Source organism: Balaenoptera borealis, assembly GCF_965194805.1.
Source record: "Balaenoptera borealis genome assembly, chromosome: 11".
NCBI lineage: Eukaryota > Metazoa > Chordata > Mammalia > Artiodactyla > Balaenopteridae > Balaenoptera > Balaenoptera borealis.
Window position 1 is genome coordinate 98,731,052 of NC_138868.1, and position 19,303 is coordinate 98,750,354.

The 19,303-nt window shown below is 36.2% G+C and overlaps 1 protein-coding gene and 1 long non-coding RNA gene across 4 annotated transcripts in view; one reads left to right on the forward strand and one right to left on the reverse strand.

Moving 5' to 3' along the window:
* Positions 1–19,303, forward strand: part of CBL (Cbl proto-oncogene) — an 89,628-nt gene that overhangs the window by 16,659 nt on the left and 53,666 nt on the right. For all 3 annotated transcript variants that reach the window (XM_082342749.1, XM_082342751.1, XM_082342750.1), the window contains exon 2: positions 2,865–3,112. In XM_082342749.1, the coding sequence (XP_082198875.1) occupies positions 2,865–3,112 (248 nt within the window). The remainder of the gene's footprint in view (positions 1–2,864; positions 3,113–19,303) is intronic.
* Positions 1–19,303, reverse strand: part of LOC309606124 — a 40,993-nt gene that overhangs the window by 11,638 nt on the left and 10,052 nt on the right. The window lies entirely within an intron of this gene.

Here is a 19,303-nt window from a genome sequence, read left to right on the forward strand (position 1 = left end):
TTTCTAAAAGCTTTAAAGTTTTTTCTCCACACAAGATCTTTAATTCATCTGAAATTTACTTTTCATGTAATGTGTAAGGGATGTAATTTTTTTCCCATATGGATAACCAGTTTTCCAGTAGTTTTTCTCTTGAACTGATTTGTGTGTGTGTGTGTGTGTGTGTTTTTTCTTTTTTTGGCCACACTGAACGGCATGAGGGATCTTAGTTCCTCTACCAGGGATCGAACCCGTGCCCTCTGCAATGAAACCACCTAGTCCTGACCACTGGTCCTCCAGGGAATTCCTCTTGAACTGATTTGTAATGCCACTTCTGATGCTGAATTTCCATACATGTGTGTCTCTGTTTGGGCTCTCTTCTTTTCCATTTGGCCATTTATCAGTCTTTGGTCAACATCACACTATTTTAATTATAAGATTTTAAAAAGTCTTGCTAACTCATTGGGTAAATACCACCTACTTTGTGACTTTTCAAAATAGGCTTGGCTGGTTTTCGTCTCTTTTTCTTCCATGTGGGTTTTGGGATCAACTTGTTAAGTTCCATGAAAAAGGTTTTTGGAATTTTGATAGGAATTGCACTGCATTTATATACTAATTTGGGGGAGAACTGACATCTCCTTAAACATGATAGGGTTCTTCATTAATTTCTATTTTTATGTTCTTCAGTGAAGTTTTATAGTTTTCTTCATAAGAGTCTTACACATTTTTTGTTAGATATATTCCTAGGAGCCTTAAATTTTTATTTATGCCATTCAAAATGGCAACAATTAAAATTATATTTTAAAATTATTTATAAAATTTTTATGAATGCTGTTTTGGTATATCAATTTTGAATCCAGCAACCTATTAAACTGTTTTGTTTCTAATGTTTTGTCAATTCTCTTTCATTTTATTCATGGACAGTTATATCAGCTACAAGTAAAGTAAAATTATTTTCTTTCTGTTACTTATATTTTTACCACCTATGTATGCATATTGCATCAATATAGTTTAGAGGGATATCTTTGTAATAGTAATGTAGTCATATACATGTAATTGTAATATATATATTTTGTTTCTGGTTTCTTTAGATCTACTTTGTTTGAGAGGAGCATCCATGTGGTAGTGTATTGTTGCTAGTAAATATACTACAGTTTATCCACTCTACTGTTGATGGACATCTGGGTTGTTTGCAGTTGTTAATTGTTACACATTTTTGTATGTGTATCCCAGTATACCTTTCCAGGCGGAGATCTGCAGGTTTGTAGGGCATATAAGTCTTTAGCCTGACAATACAGTGCTGAACTATCTTCCAAGGTGGTTTTATTAGTTTAGATTCCCACCAGCAGTATTTGAAGGTCCTTGCTCCTTGCCAGTGGTTGGCATTGCCAATTTGTTGTGTGTAGTGATAGTATCTAATTGAGAGCTTACAACTGTCATTTTAATGAAATTAAAATGATTAATGAGATTAAGCACCATTTCATGTTTATTGGTTGTTTGGATATCTTCTTTTGTCAAGTTTTTATTCAAGTCTTTTGTCCATTTTTGAGAATTCCCTGGTGGTCCAGTGGTTAGGACTCCATGCTTCCACTGCAGGGGGCACGGGTTTGATCTCTGGTCGGGGAACTAAGATCCCGTGTGCTGCGCGGTGTAGCCAAAAAAAAAAAAAAAAAAAAAGATCGTCCCTATCCTACTGATTTGTAGATGTTCTTTATATATTCTGGATATGTATGTCTGGATATATACATATTGTAAATATCTTCTCTGATTTTGTACATATGTTTTTACTCTTTTGTGGTATCTTAGAAGTTCTTTCAGAGTATAGTAGAATTTAATTAATATTTTCCTTTATTAATGTTTTTTATGGTCCTGTTTAAGAATTTTTTCTCCATCATGAAGTAATGAAAGATAGTTTTCTTATCTTCTAAAGCTTTATTTGCCTTTCACATTTAGGTCTAGAGCCCATCTAGGTTTTTTTTTTGTTTTGTTTTTTGCATAGTGTAAGGTAAGGGTTTAGTTTGATTTTCTTTTTTTCCTATATGGATTGTTCCACTACTGTTTTTGGGAAAGATCACTCCTTTGTGATGTCAAGGGTCTATATATGTGTGGGTCTATTTCTGTCCCACTAATTGATGTATCTTCCAGACACACAAAAATCCACGTAAATGGAAAGTACTAAATAAGATGGTAGGAATAAATACAAATTATTAGTCATTACAACAAATATAAACTCACCAGTTCAAAAACAAAGATTGTTACATTGGATTAAAAAAGTCTAACTATATGTTCTTTAAAAGAGACCTACTTAAAACTAAGAACTGAGAAAAGTTGAAAGTAAAAGAAGGTAAAATGAATTAACCAGGCAAATTCTGAGAGTTCGGCATTTATATGGGAAGGAATGGTATCTCAGTTCAACTCTTTGCTGGGTCCAAGGCCTCTGTGCTCCTGTCCCCTAGTGGTTGTTAAAGCTCTAGGCTCCTACGTTACCAGGTTTACCTCCCAGGGCAGCCACGTTCTTTATTTCTGCCCCTGGAAATTTTCTTTATTCTGCTGTGGCGTGAGCCATGCATTTCAGAGGAATTCGCCATGCTTCATCTAGCATTTTTTAGGCATGTATGTGGATGTCTTCCCCACCCCAATTGTTTAGTCTTCTATGTGTTGTCTGAACTGTTAGATATGGTTTTGAGAACCCACCCTCTAGGGAGACTACTAAAAATGTAAAGTGATTGCCTGTGGGTGTGTGTGGGGGTTATGGATCATTTCTTATATTCTTGTGCATTTTTCGTATTTCCGCAAAAGAGGACATATTTTATAACTTTCTAAACTTAAAAAAGGAAATTGCCCTTAAGATCCTCCAAGTAATAGCCCTTCTTTTCCATTTGTTGCAGGTGGTGCGGTTGTGTCAGAACCCAAAGCTGGCGCTAAAGAATAGCCCACCTTATATCTTAGACCTGCTGCCAGACACCTACCAGCATCTCCGCACTATCTTGTCAAGATATGAGGGGAAGATGGAGACCCTTGGAGAAAATGAGTATTTTAGGGTGTTCATGGAGAATTTGATGAAGAAAACTAAGCAGACCATAAGCCTCTTCAAGGAGGGGAAAGAAAGAATGTATGAGGAGAATTCTCAGCCTAGGTAATGGAGAATACTACACAAATATTTATTCAGGTCTGTGACTGCCCGAATAGGTAACACATAGAAATAGTTGAGTTGGTTTTAATTTTATGTCAATAAGAATAGAATGCAAAGTTGACATTTGACTTAAAGCTGTGTTTTGTATAAAAGGTTACCTTGGAGGGTATTGATCCATCCCTAGCTCTGATTATTTGTTTACCTCTGAAAAGTCAGTGACTTGCAGTCATGAAGATGAGTTGGAGGCAGTAGGTCTTTCAGAGGCCCTGAAGATCATGAAAGTTTGTGGATAGGTGAGAGTTTGAAAGAAAGAAGTTGGGGTTGGCAGTAAACAGTAAGAGGATTTTGCCCAAGCTGGTAGCATATTAAGTAGGTTATAAGTATGGGATAATAGGAAAAAAATTAGCCAGTAGTTTGGATAACTTTTTTTTAATAAAGCCAAGTAAAATGACATTTCCTTATAAGTAAAGTAACTTTTCAAATAGGATAGAATAGAATACTTTTCAAATAGAATTGGCAAAATGCAGTTAATTCAATAAACATTTGAAGGACCAATAGGTATTCCTTTGTACTTATTAAATACTAAAAACTATACTGACTGTCCCATATGTTATTGGCTTGGTTGTCGTATATTATGCACTGGGAGAGAAACAAGTTGATTGTATGCATGGTATAGTTGTGTTTGGTTTTGTCTAATTGGAATTAAATATTAACTCATCTGGAACAAGTAATAAATGTAAATTCTATTATAATTTTTAGGGAATAACTTACTCTTGAGAAGTGACTTGAATTGGGAGGGACAGTAATTTCTGAGGGCATTCAGTTAGCATGCCGAGCAGTAACTTACTAAATGGTATCCTTGTAGCGTTTGACTCTGTTGGCTTAGATTCTGGGAACCTTCATCTCTCACTTAAAATTTTACCCACATCATTATTCGTGTTACCTTTACTGTGACAGATTACTCAGGTTTGGTCCAGAGTATTAGTATTTTCTTCTTAAAAAGGTTTCTGGTAACTGAATTCAATCTGTAGGGACCTTTGTAACATCTCATTTATGTGAAAATGAACTTTGTCCATTTTAATTATTTAAATTTCATGACTTTTGTCATTTTGTATTGCTGAATTAAAAAATAATTTTGGACTTTATTACGTACCAAAACTTAAAATTTTTATTCATTATCCACAGTGTACTAGGTTCTAATTCTAGGAGGTGAAAAGGAGAGTTAAGTATTCAATTCTGATGTCATGTGATAAATACTTTAATAGAGATGTGTACAAAATGCTGTATGAACACAGTTTTACCTAGTGGCATCGGGGAAGGTGGCACAGAGGAAGTGTTATTTGAGCTAGATTTTGAAGGGTAAGTAGGAATTTTCTAGGCAGAGGAGTGAAGAAAAGGCCTTTAACACAGTGGCATGAAAATGCAGGCTCTGTTTGTTTAAGGAACGTGAGCGGTCTGGTTTGGCTAGAATTAGGGGAGATAGATAAGCTGGAAATATGGGTTGGAGTCAGATTGTAAAGAGCTGTTTTTTGACCTCAAGACTTTCTCCTATAGATAACAGGCTGCCATAGAACAGGTTTTTTTTTTTTTTTAAATAGTGGAATAAAAATTGTAGATTTTTCAGTCTTCTTAGAGCACACTGAACATTGTTTGACTTTGTTTTTTTTTTTTTTTTTTTTAATGACTGACAGTTCGTCACTGAGAGGCAGAATAGTCTACTGGTTAAGAAGAGGAGGGACTCTGAAGCCAACTGCCTTAGTTTGAATCTTAACTTTTCCACTTAACTTAGCTGTGTGATTCTTCGGTTTCTTCATCTGTAAAATGAGATAATAGTATTACTTTCCTTGTAGGATTGTTGGGAGTTTAATAAGTAACTAAATGTTCGGTACTTACAACAGTGATTGGCACATTGAAAGTGATAAGTGGGTTAGCTCTTATTATGTTAATCATCTTCATTATTTTCATTACTGTAAGTATAGATTGTTGTATCAGGCTGTTTATCATTGGTACTGCCAGAACCTAATGAAATGCGTAGACCAATTTGCCCTTACTAAATGGCTTCACACAGTGCTTGTAAGTTCTTTTACCTTTTTAACAAAACCTTACTGTCAGTATGTCTGTCCGTATCAATTTCATTTCCCCTAATATGAAGCTTTTAATCCACTATATGCTTTGACCATACAACCAGGTTTGTACAAATTATATATAAAGTGAGAATAAATAAATTTGATGTGAGAATACATTTTTTTTTTCCAGTAAAGGAAAATATATGGCTATACTGTACCATCTTTGTGATCTGTATTTTGGTTGTTTGGAGGCTTTTTTTGTATTCAGTTTAAAAAATTGAGATATAATTCATATACTATAAAATTTACCTTGTAAAGTGTATAATTCAGTGGTTTTTAGTGTGTTCACAAAGTTGTGTAACCATCACTACTATATAATTCTAGAACATTTCTGTCACCCCAAAAAGAAACCCCATGTTCATTAGCAGTCACTCCCCTTTCCCCACTTGCTTCCCTCCAGCCTTTGGTGATCACTAATATTTACTTTCCGTCTCTGCGGATTTGCCTGTTCTAGACGTTTCATTTAAGTGGAATCATATAACATGTGGCCTTTTTTGTCTGGCTTCTTTCACTTAGCATGTTTTCACGTTCATCCATGTTGTAGCATAGAATAGTACTTCTTTCTTTTTTATGGCTAAATAATATTTTATTGTATTGCCATTTTGATTATGGACATTTGGGTTGTTTCCACTTTTGACTATTATTAATAATGCTACTATGAACATTTATGTACAATTTTTTGTGAAGCTCTATGTTTTCAGTTCTATTGGGTATATACCTAGGACTGGAATTACTGAGTCATATGGTAATTCTATGTTTAACATTTTGAGGAACCACCAAACTGTTTCCACTGCAGCTGCACCATTTTACATTCCCCGAGCAATGTATGGGGGTTCCAACTTCTCACCAATACTTATTATTATTATTTTGGTTATAGCCATCTTACTGGGTATGAAGTAGATATCTCTTTGTGGTTTTGATTTTCATTTCCCTAATGAGTAACATAATGAGCAGTCTTTTTACATGTTTATTGTCCATTTGTATATGTTCTTTGGAGAAATGTCTGTTTGAATCCTCTGCTCATTTTTTGAACTGGGTTACTTGTCTTTTTTTTAAAATAAATTTATTTATTTTATTTTTGGCTGCTTTGGGTCTTTGTTGCTGTACGCAGGCTTGCTCTAGTTGTGGTGAGTGGGGGCTACTCTTTGTTGCGGTGCGCGGGATTCTCATTGCAGTGGCTTCTCTTGCCACGGAGCACGGGCTCTAGGTGCGCGGGCTTTAGTAGTTGTGGCTTGTGGGCTGTAGAGCACAGTCTCAGTAGTTGTGGCACACAGGCGTAGTTGCTCTGCAGCATGGAGGATCTTCCCGGACCAGGGCCCGAACCTGTGTCCCCTGCATTGGCAGGAAGATTCTTTTTTTTTTTTTTTTTTTTTTTAGAAGCAAAGAAATGATGCATTTTAATATGAAGCAGTGCACATCATTAGTTATCATTGTATTTGTCTATGAACACCATAAGGAACCAAGTTTCATAATTTCCAAACTTCCCAGAAAGATAGCAAGAGAAATACATGAGAGAGAAACACAGTGTAAAAACACATAAATCTCCAGACCACTCTGCAGAGGCACTACTCTTGGACAGTCAGGGAAGGAAAGTTGTACTTGAAGTGAAAAGAAAGCAATACTTTATACCTAGTCCATCTATTTTTATGTGTATGAGAATCATCATTATTTCTGAGTTTGTGCATTACAGTTCCAAAACCTTAAAGTGATGATCTCTGATACTGAGTGAAGTTTGTTGTTGCTCTGAAAATGATGATGGGTGGGCCTGGTTGCAGGAGTATTATCTTTGTATAGAAAGGTGACACTGATGGCCCACAGTGAATTTCAATGGTACGTTGCTTTCTTGGTTTTAAAAAGGACTCTTTCTTGATCTATCAGCAATTCTTAAGAGACTGCTTGGCACCCACAACTAGGAAAAGAAAACTGGAGCTAATGGAATTGAACCTGAAAACATGGCTTAATTCACCCAAACTCTAATACAGTTTCAAGAGACAAGTGTAGCAGAGTGGAAGAGAAGGAGGGATGGAAATCAAGTCAGCTGTATAGAAAAAATGTATTTCTTTGCATAATCACCCCTGAGAAATGCCTTTTTCTAACTTGCCCTTATGGGCATACCTTGTTTTACTGTGCTTTACTGCACTTTGCGGATATCGCGTTTTTCACAAACCGAATTGTTCGTCACAACCCTGCACTGAATATTTGATCAGGGCCATTTTTCCAGCAGCATTTGCTCACTTAGTGTTTCTGTGTCACATTTTGGTAATTCTCACAATATTTCAAACTTTTTCATTATTACCGTATTTGTTATGGGGATCTGTGATCTCTGATGTTACTATTGTAATTGTTTTTTTTTTTTTTTTTTTACACACACACACTGTATTTTATTTTTACAAGAGATAAATAGACTGACACCAAGCATTGTACATGGATGACCACAACAAAAGCAACAATGATTGCAATTACCAAACATGAAACACACTCATACTATGTCATAATATTGACATTCAGTCCAGTAATCCTCCACTGTAACAGCTCCTTTACTTTGCAGTGAAAATTGATTTGTATATTCTTTGCCTCTGAGTCCTTGTGGGATTTTTTTTTTTTTTTAATTCAGACAGAAAGTCACAAAAATTATACTCATCCTCATCAGTTCACTCAGTCCCATGTAATTAATTTTTTTTTTCATCTTGATCTTTTGTTAGCACTTTTATGAGTTCATCAGTTTTTCATTAGAGTTCTGAAAATGCTTATTCATTCAGTTCAGCAGTACAGTCAGTTACCAGAAACCTGTACTTGTCAGAGTCTTTTCCATGAATTTCTTGAAGATGAAACCCTTTTATAGGAACATATTTGCAAAATCATCAGAGTACACCCAGAACTGTCTGTAAATGACAAAAGACTTAAAAATGACCACGGTTAAAGATTTGATGAAAGTTCATAATAATGCAGTTGACAAGAAAATTAGTTATTTCTGAGATATACATTTTAAAGTAATAACTAGGATTATTACTTATAACATTATACCAGAACATATAAGATTTTTAGAAATTTCATGTAATGTCTGAAACATTTATATTAACATATTTCCATACAAATACAAATATAAGATTTTTAGAAATTTCATGTAATGTCTGAAACATTTATATTAACATATTTCCATACATATTTCCATACAAATACAAATATAAGATTTTTAGAAATTTCATGTAATGTCTGAAACATTTATATTAACATATTTCCATACAAATAACCCAATGAAAGTTTAGTATTAGTTGTTTTGTTTGTTTTTTTATACTGCAGGTTCTTACTAGGCATCAGTTTTATACACATCAGTGTATACATGTCAATCCCAATCGCCCAATTCAGCACACCACCATCCCCACCTCACCGCAGTTTTCCCCCCTTGGTGTCCATATGTCCATTCTCTACATCTGTGTCTCAACTTCTGCCCTGCAAACTGGCTCATCTGTACCATTTTTCTAGGTTCCGCATACATGCATTAATATACGATATTTGTTTTTCTCTTTCTGACTTACTTCACTCTGTATGACAGTCTCTAGATCCATCCACGTCTCAACAAATGACTCAATTTCGTACCTTTTATGGCTGAGTAATATTCCATTGTGGCAGGAAGATTCTTAACCACTGCGCCACCAGGGAAGTCCTTACTTGTCTTTTTATTGTTGAGTTGTAAGAGTTCTTTACATATTCTGGGTACTAGATTCTTATCAGACACGATTCATAAAACTTTATTCCCATTCTGTGGGTTGTCTTTTCACTTTCTTGATAGTATCATTTGAAGCACAAAAGTTTTTAATTTTGATTAAGTCCCGTATTTTTTCTTTGGGTACTTGTGCTTTTGATTTCATAGGTAAGAAACCATTGCCTAATCCAAGGTCATGAAGATTACACTTCTGATCATTTTGAGTTAGTTTTTGTTTATGGTGTAAGGTAGGGTCCAACTTCATTCTTTTTTTTTTTTTTTTTTTAATTAATTAATTAATTAATTTATTTTTGGCTGTGTTGGGTCTTCGTTTCTGTGTGAGGGCTTTCTTTGGTTGTGGCGAGCAGGGGCCACTCTTCATCGTGGTCGCGGGCCTCTCACTGTCGCGGCCTCTCTTGTTGTGGAGCACAGGCTCCAGACGCGCAGGCTCAGTAGTTGTGGCTCATGGGCCCAGTTGCTCTGCGGCATGTGGGATCTTCCCAGACCAGGGCTTGAACCCGTGTCCCCTGCATTGACAGGCAGATTCTCAACCACTGCGCCACCAGGGAAGCCCCAACTTCATTCTTTTGATTGTGGTCATCCAGTTTTCCCAGCACCATTTGTTGAAAAGACTGTCCTTTCCTCATTGAATGGAGCTGGCATCCACGTTGAAAATTAATTGATCGTATGTGTAAAGGTGTATTTCTGGGCTCTCTATTTTATTCCACTGGTCTATATGTCTGTCCTTATGCCAGTACCACACCATCTTGATTACTGTAGCTTTGTAGTAAAGCTTTGAAATCAGAAAGTGTGAGTCTTCCAATTTTGTCCTTTTTCTAAATTGTTTTGGCTTTTTGAGGTCCCTTGAGATTCTTAATGAATTTTAGGATTAGCCTGAAAATTTCTACCAAAAGGGCAGCTGGAATTCTAATAGGAATTGCAATCGACCTCTAGATCAATGTGGGGAGTACTGCCATCTTAACAATACTAAATCTCCCCAATCTATGACATGGAATATCTTTCCATTTATTTGGTTCTTTTTAAAATTCTTTCAGCAGCATTTTATTGTTTTCAGTGTATAAGTCTTTAGCCTCTTTGGTTAAATTTATTCCTGAATATTTTATTCTTTCTGATGCTATTATAAATGGAATTGTTTTCTTAATTTCATTTTTGGATTGTTCATTGCTGGTGTGTGGGAAGAATACAGTTGAGTTTTGTGAAGTTTTGTATTTGACCTTGTATCCTGCAACTTTGCAGAACTCATCTATTGGTTCTAGTAGTAGTCGTTTTTTTAGTGGATTCCCTAGAATATTATGTAAATAAGATCATGTTTGCATGATCTTGCATGATCTCTATTTGTATGCAAATGATGATAGTTTTACTTCTTCCTTTCCTTTGTGGATGCTTTTTTTCTTGCCTAATCACTCTGGCTAGAACCTCATATGTTGAATAGAACCTATGTTGAATAGAAGTAGTGAGAGCAGACATCCTTGTCTTGTTCCTGATGTTAGGAGGAAAACTTTCAGTCTTTCACCATTGAGTATGATGTTAACTGTGGGATTTTCATAGATGCGCTTTATCAGGTTGAGAAAGTTTCTATTTCTTTTTTACTCAGTGTTTTTGTTTTTGTTTTTTATCACAAAAGAATGTTATAGGCCTTTTATGCTTTGTTCCTGCTTTTTCTTCTTGGGAGAGGAAAATTTGTAGACTTGTAATATTCTAGAAAAAGTGAATATCTTGAGTTGCACTAAGGGCAAGAATGCAAGCAAGCCTCAGGAATAACTGAAACCACGGTTGAAAATGCTACCAGGACACTATCTGCATTCTCTCAATGCAGATTAATGTCTGAATTGTGGGGAAATCTGGCCTCTGCTACACCCAAGATTTACATCTTACAGGTTTCTTATGGTAACAGAGCATCTACCTCTTGGTTCCAGTTTTGACTTAGGCTTGGTATAGATCAATTGATTATCTCTGGACCAATCAACTCTGGAAAGAAAAGCTAAGTGCTGTGATTAGTCCAGCGTGGGCAAGGTGTCATCTCTAAACAAACCTGCTATGGCTTGGGGAACATATCTGTTCCCCCAAAGCCATGTACATGAGGGAATTTGTTGCCAGACTGGATGTTGAGGAGCTAATCCCTTAAATATTCTCTAGAAGAGTGTACATAAGTGTATCTATCAGTATATAATATAGTTGCTTCCTGTTTTTGTTTTAGAGAGGATATTAGGTAAATTAACTACTCTAAAGATATTTGCCCTCATTCTTCTTAGACTTTATAAAAAATTAATTCAGCAAAACCATAAGCTGCTTTCTTGCCTTTTATCTTTAACTCGTTTTTGTGCCTGTTTTCGTTAGAGCGCAGGATGTTATAGTAGAAGCTGAATGGGGTTATACAGTGCAGTTAATTTTAAATTGTCATTGTCTTATTGTATCCATTTTGGAAGTAAGATTAAACTTTTCTGTTGTAACTATGTTGTCTTTTTAGAGGTAGTTATAAACTGAAATTGTCAACATTTGGTTTTGTTGTATTTAGCCAGGAATAATTCAGAAATAACTAAAAGCTTATGTGCTAACCATTCATTAAAGAAAAAATAGTAATGAGTATTTTCTCTGTGGTAGGCACTGCTCTAAGAACAGTGATAGAGCAGTAAACAGCTCTCATGATGCTTATAACCTTATGTTTTCTCGTTTTCTATTAGTTTCCAAGCTATAACCACTGAACTAATATTCTTTTGGTTTCCAGATTATCCTCCAGTGGAAGAGTGGTGATTCACAAGCTAACAGTAGTATTCATACTGCTATAGTTTTTCCCTAGCACCCTGAAAATAGGTTTCAACAAGTGTGCCAAATCCTATTGGTAGATAATGGTGGCTTAGAACTTTTTGTTGAGGAGTTTGGGCTTGGTGAGAAAAGATTCCCACTTACATTAGGAATGCCTTTCTTACAACTGGGAAGGGGGCAGCACCATGCTCCTGTATCTTTTTGGTTCAGGAGAGAGATGATGATGGCTTGAAACAAAGTGGTGGTAGTAGAGATGGAAAGAAATGGACAGAACTTGCTGTGTTTTAAAGCTAGCATAACATGATTTGCTAATGGATTGGATAGGTTTCTGGTTTGAGCCAGTGTATAGATGGTGTAATGGGAAGCCATGGAAAGGTATAAAACAGGGGAAAGTCATGATCTGATTTTTCTTCTACAGTGATAGTATTGGCTGTTGTGTGGGAAATGGATTAGGCTTGTGGAAGTAGCAATGATGGAAGTAGAGGGACAGGTTAAAAGGTTACTGCTGTATACCAGATAAGAGATGAGATAGTATAGACTAAGGATGAAAAAGTTGAAAGGAAGAAAAATGGACCAATAAGAGGTGGACTGGAGCTAGACTCAATAAGAATTGGTGGTGGATTGGACAAGAGGAGGGTGAGAAAAGATGACAGGGAAGAATCAAGGATGTAGGTTTGTGGTCATTAACTCTACCAGTTGGTGGCAGTTACTAAAATGGGGAATTCAGAGTACAAATGTGGGGAGAAGTACATTGAGAGAGGGGAATTAAGAGTTCCATTTTGGACAACTTTAAGTTTGAGATATTCTCATGAGCCATCTAAGGTGATATGTCAAGCAGGCAATTGGTTGGCTATATTAGAGTTTGGAGTTCAGAAGGAGAGATCTGGAATAGAGATAGAAATTTGGTGATGTTCAAGAATAGTATTTAAAGCCATGAGAGTGGGCAAAATCATCTGGCAGGGGAGAGAAGTCAGCAAAGGAGATTTAAAAGGAGGCACAACAAAGGAAGAAAGGAGAGAATAGATTAAAGTAGTAGGCAAGGAATAAAAAACCAAAAACAAAAAATTCTCTCTAAAAGGAAAACCCTCCTGTACTGTTGGTGGAAATGTAAGTTGGTGCAGCCACTATGGAAAACAGTATGGAGGTTCCTCAAAAAACTAAAAATAGAGTTGCCATATGATAATAGCAATCCGACTCCTGGGCATATATCTGGACAAAACTGTAATTCAAAAAGATACACGCACCCCTATGTTCATAGCAGCACTATTCACAAAGGCCAAGACATGGAAGCAACCTAAATGTCCACTGACATATGAATGGATAAAGAAGATGTGGTGTGTGGGTGTGTGTATATATATATACAATTGAATAGTACTCAGCCATAAAAAAAGAATGAAATAATGCCATTTGCAGCAACATGGATGGACCTAGAGATAATCATACTAAGTGAAGTAAGTCAGAGAAAGACAAATATCATATGATATCACTGATATGCGGAATCTAAGAAAAATGATACAAATGAACTTATTTACAAAACAGAAACAGACTCACAGACTTAAAGAACATACCTGTGGTTGCCAAAGGGAAGGGGGGTGGAGGAGGGATGGAGTGGGAATTTGAGGTTAGCAGATGCAAACTAGTATATGTAGAATGGATAAACAACAAGGTCCTACTGTATAACACAGGGAACTATATTCAATATCCTGTGATAAACCATAATGGAAAAGAATATAAAAAAGAATGTATGTATATGTATAACTGAATCTCTGCTGTACAGCAAAAATTAACACAACATTGTACATCAACTACACTTCAATTTAAAAAAAAGGAAAGAAAAATAAATAAGTATCCTCCCTTCCCCCCTCCAAATTCTGTCTAAATAGAAAATTAGCAAAGGAAATAAATAATCCATGAAAGAAGAAGCGTAAAAGACCAAATATGAATATTAAAGAACAGTCCAATTTGTTAGTCATAAAATAATTTTCTTTTGACCTGCAAAATTGGCAAAAAAAGGGAAAAATCAAACACAACAAAAGGAAAAATCTACTTATAATTAGTGTTTAAAAGGAGGGTATAGGAATGTGAGTACTCTCATACCTGGTTGTGGTAGAATGAAACTGGTTTAGCCTTTCTGTCTGGAGGGTGATTTATATAGAAAGATTTAGAATTTTGCTCAATAGTTCCACTTTTAGAAATCTATCAGAAAGAACAGAAAAGGGATTTGGGTTAAAATACAATTACAAAGCCATTCATTTAGATGCTGTATATGAAAGGCAAAACCTAGAAACAACCTAAATGTCCAACATAAGATGAATTACATAAACAAGAGAAGATATGGTGTACAATGTAGACACTAAAAATTTTTTGTCAGTAAAGATTAATGATAGGCAAACAATGTATTAAAGAAATAGGTGAAGGTGTCAAAAGGTACAAATTTCCAGTTATAAGATGAGTAAGTCCTGGGGATATAATGTACAGCATGATGACTATAATATTCCTATAAAGGAGAAGAAAAGAGACCACAGAATTGTATGTATAACTAATAAGATCTCATTTTTATAAAAAGTATTTAAGAAATATAGAAAAAACCTGGAAGGAATGATACCAAAATATCAACAGTACTTATTTCTGGGTACTGGAATTAGAGGTAATTTAAATTTTCTTTCTGTTTATATATTTTCTAAATTTTCTATAATTAATATTTAATCAACCAAATTATTTTTTAAACGAAGAAAAAGATGTGATACCTCTTAGGTGACAGCTTGGATTCACAAGGACAATCCTGGAAAACTTCCCATTTCTTGTAGTAACATGATTGGTAGATTCAATTGAGTTCAGTGAACCTAGTCAGACAGTCCTAAGTTCCCAGCTTAAGAGGCTAGAAAACTGGGCTATAATGGAGAAGGTGAAGTTTCATGACAGTGAAGAAGTCACATTTAGTTCTCAAAACCATCCTGTACAACTCTAATATGACAGTGCTTGTAAACCGGTCAATCATAAGTTACTATGGTTTGTTAATATGTGATAATAAGATCTTAAGAAATTCTAATGTAGGGGTTGGCTGAATGAGTGCCTAAAGTACTGTTTGTTTGCTTTAAACCAAATATCTACTTTGCTGTGTAGAGCTTTTGTTAATTAATACAGTTTTTTCCTCAAACTTTTTGGTTTCAGGACCCTTTTACACTCTGTAAATCATTGAGGACCTCAAAGAACTTTCATGTATGTGGGTTATATCTATCAATATTTACTATATTCAATATTAAAACTGAGAAATTGAAAAATATTTAAATATTTAAAATAACTATTAACATTTAATAATAACAGTAACAAGTCCATTACATGTTGACATAAAAACATTTTTTTAAAAGTGAAGACATTTTAATGGAAAAAAATTTTTTTCAATTCTTTTTTTTTTCCTTTTGGCCACGCCGCACAGCTTGCAGGATCTTAGTTCCCCGAGGAGGGATTGAACCCGGGCCACGGCAGTGAAAGCCTGGAATCCTAACCACTAGGCCACTAGGGAACTTCCTGGAAAATATTTTAAAAAATAAGTAGTTTTACATTTTTGTAAATCTCTTAAACTGCCTCAATGAACATTTTATACCTTGTTACATTAACATTCATTGGTCTATCTTGCATTTGGAATGAATCTTTTACCCATGCACGATTTTGTAGCATCATACCTTGGTCACTTGGAAAATATTGGTTCACTAGGTTATGTAGATTTTCAAGTGTTGACACATCATTCTACAATCACATTCATTAATTAAATATCATTAGAAAAGTTTTATTTGGAAACTGTTAAGTTCATAGTGGAGGATAGGCTTTTTTAAAAATTCTGATTTTTACTTAAAAGCTTGAGTTTTATTATTGACAACAAAAACTATCAGTTGTTTTCCTTGAGGTGACAGGTCACTTTGTTTATTTTGGAGAAACTGTCTGCCAAATATTCGAGTCTGAGTAGCCATACTTTGTCTATTAGTCATTCTTTTAAGTAGAAATGGTATTCCATGCCATGTATGAAAATCCCACAGCTAACATTATACTCAAAGATGAAAGACTGAAAGCTTTCCACCTAATATCAGGAATAAGACAAGGGTGTCTGCTCTCACCACGTCTTTTATTTATTTATTTATTTATTTATTTATTTATTTATTTATTTATTTATGGCTGTGTTGGGTCCTCGTTTCTGTGAGAGGGCTTTCTCTAGTTGTGGCAAGCGGGGGCCACTCTTCATTGTGGTGCGCGGGCCTCTCACTATCGCGGCCTCTCCCGTTGCGGAGCACAGGCTCCAGACGTGCAGGCTCAGCAATTGTGGCTCAAGGGCCCAGTCGCTCCGCGGCATGTGGGATCTTCCCAGACCAGGGCTCGAACCCGTGTCCCCTGCATCGGCAGGCAGACTCTCAACCACTGCGCCGCCAGGGAAGCCCTGCTCTCACCACTTCTATTCAACATAGGTTCTATTCAACATATGAGGTTCTAGCCAGAGTGATTAGGCAAGAAAAAGAAGTAAAAAGCACCCACAAGGAAAAGGAAGAAGTAAAACTATCTCTATTTGTACATGACATGATCTTGTTTGTAGAAAATCCTAAGGAATCCACTAAAAAAACCACTACTACTAGAACCAGTAGTTGAGTTCTGCAAAGTTGCAGGATACAAGATCAAATGCAAAACTTTACAAAACTCAATTGTATTCTTTCTACACACCAGCAATGAACAATCCAAAAATGAAATTAAGAAAACAATTCCATTTATAATAGCATCAAAGAGAATAAAATATTTAGGAATAAATTTAACCAAAGAGGCTAAAGACTTGTACACTGAAAACAATAAAATGCTGCTGAAAGAAGTTAAAAAAGAACCAAATAAATGGAAAGCTATTCCATGTCATAGATTGGGGAGATTTAGTATTGTTAAGATGGCCGTACTCCCCACATTGATCTAGAGGTCCAGTGCAATTCCTATTAGAATTCTAGCTGCCCTTTTGGTAGAAATTGACAGGCTAATCTTAAAATTAATTAAGAATCTCAGTGGGACTTCCCTGGTGGCACAGTGGTTAAGAATCTGCCTGCCAATGCAGGGGACATGGGTTCGATCCCTGGTCCAGGAAGATCCCACATGCTGCGGAGCAACTAAGCCCGCGTGCCACAACTACTGAGCCAGCTCTCTAGAGCCCGCGAGTCACAACTGCTGAGCCCATGTGCCACAACTACTGAAGCCCGTGCGCCTAGAGCCTGTGCTCCACAACAAGAGAAGCCACCGCAATAAGAAGCCCATGCACCGCAATGAAGAGTAGCCCCCACTTGCCGCAACTAGAGCAAGGCTGCACGCAGCAACAAAGACCCAATGCGGCCAAAAAAAAAAATCTCAAGGGACCTCAAAAAAACAAAACAATTTAGAAAAACGACAAAATTGGAAGACTCACACTTCCTGATTTCAAAGCTTTACTACAAAGCTACAGTAATCAAGATGGTGTGGTACTGGCATAAGGACAGACATATAGACCAATAGAATAAAATAGCCCAGAAATACACCTTCACACATATGGTCAATTAATTTTCAACAGGGATGCCAAGTCTTTTCAACAAATTGTGCTGGGAAAACTGGATAACCACAATCAAAAGGATGAAGTTGGACTTTTACCTTATATACAAAAATTAAGTTTAAGTGATCAAAGACCTAAATTTAAGAGCTAAATAAAAACCCTTAGAAAATCTTCATGATCTTGGATTGGGCAATGATTTCTTGAGTTATGACACCAAAAGCATAGACAATAAAAGAAAAAATTGATCAGTTGAACTTCTTCAAAATTTAAAACTTTATCCATCAAAGGACACTAACAAGAGAGTGAAAAGACAACCCACAAACTGGGAGATAATTTTTGCAAAACGTATATTTGGTAAGGGATTTAAATCCAGAGTATGTAAAGCACTCTTACAACTCAACAGAAAAACACACACACACAAAAACCCAATTCAGGGCTTCCCTGGTGGCGCAGTGGTTGAGAATCTGCCTGCCAATGCAGGGGACACGGGTTCGAGCCCTGGTCTGGGAAGATCCCACATGCCGCGGAGCAACTGGGCCCATGAGCCACAACTACTGAGCCTGCGCGTCTGGAGCCTGTGCTCTGCAACAAGAGAGGCCGCGATAGTGAGAGGCCCGCGCACCACGATGAAGAGTGGCCCCCGCTTGCCACAACTAGAGAAAGTCCTCGCACAGAAACGAAGACCCAACACAGCCATAAATAAATAAAATAAAATAAAAGAACTGTGTGCTCTGACATATCTCAAAATGGTTCCTTAAAAACAAACAACAAAAAAAACCCAATTCAAAAATGAGCAGAAGATTTGAATAGACACTTCTCCCAAGAAGTTATACAGTTGGCCAATAAGTGCATGAAATGAAGCTCAATGTCATTAGGGAAATGCAAATCAAAACCACGAGATACCACTTCACACCCATTAGAACGTCTATTATGAAAAAAGGGAAACTGACAAAAGTTGGCGAAGAGACACTGGAACCCTCATCCTTTGCTAGTGGAGATGTAAAATAGTGCAACCACTGTTTAAAAAGTTTAGTGAAAAAAAAAAAAAAAAAAAAAGTTTAGTGGTTCCTCAAAAAGTTGAAAATGGAATTACCATATGATCCAGTGATTCTTCTAGGTATTTACCCCCAAAGAATCAAAAGTAGGGACTTGAATAGATATTTGTACACCCGTGTTCATAGCAGCATTTTATGGTAGCCAAAAGGTAGGAACAACCCAAGTGTCCCTCAGTAGATGAATGGACAAGCAATATGTGATGTATACATACAATGGAATATTATCCAGCTCTAAAAAGAAATGAAGTTCTGATACATGCTACAACATGGCTGAACCTTAAAAGCATTGTGCTAAGTGAAATAAATCAGACACAAAGAGACAAATATTGTATGATTACACTTATATGAGGTATCTAGGCAAATTCATAGAGACAGAAAGTTAGAAATGAGGTTACCAGGAGGCTGGGTCGGTAGAGAGTAGGTAGTTACTGCTAACATTTGTGTTTGGTATGATGAAAAATTCTGGATATGGATAGAGGTGATGATTATACAACGTGTGGATGTACTTAATGCTACTGAATTGTACACTAAAAAATGGTTTAAGTGGTTTACAAAAAAAGGTATTCCACCAAAAGAGCGACTACTTCAACTATTTAAACATTGCACATGTAAATCAACTATGCTCAAATAAAAATTTTTTTTAAAAACAACAACAACGGGTTCGAGCCCTGGTCTGGGAAGATCCCACATGCCACGGAGCAACTAGGCCCGTGAGCCACAACTACTGAGCCTGCGCATCTGGAGCCTGTGCTCCGCAACAAGAGAGGCCGCGATAGTGAGAGGTCCGCGCACCGCGATGAAGAGTGGCCCCCGCTTGCCGCAACTAGAGAAAGGCCTCGCACAGAAACGAAGACCCAACATAGCCAAAAATAAAAATAAATTAATTAATTAATTTTAAAAAAAGAAAAAAAAAAGGAATAGTATAGTTAAAAAAAAAAGACATTGTACAAATGCATTTCCTGAGGACAACTGTTATTACAA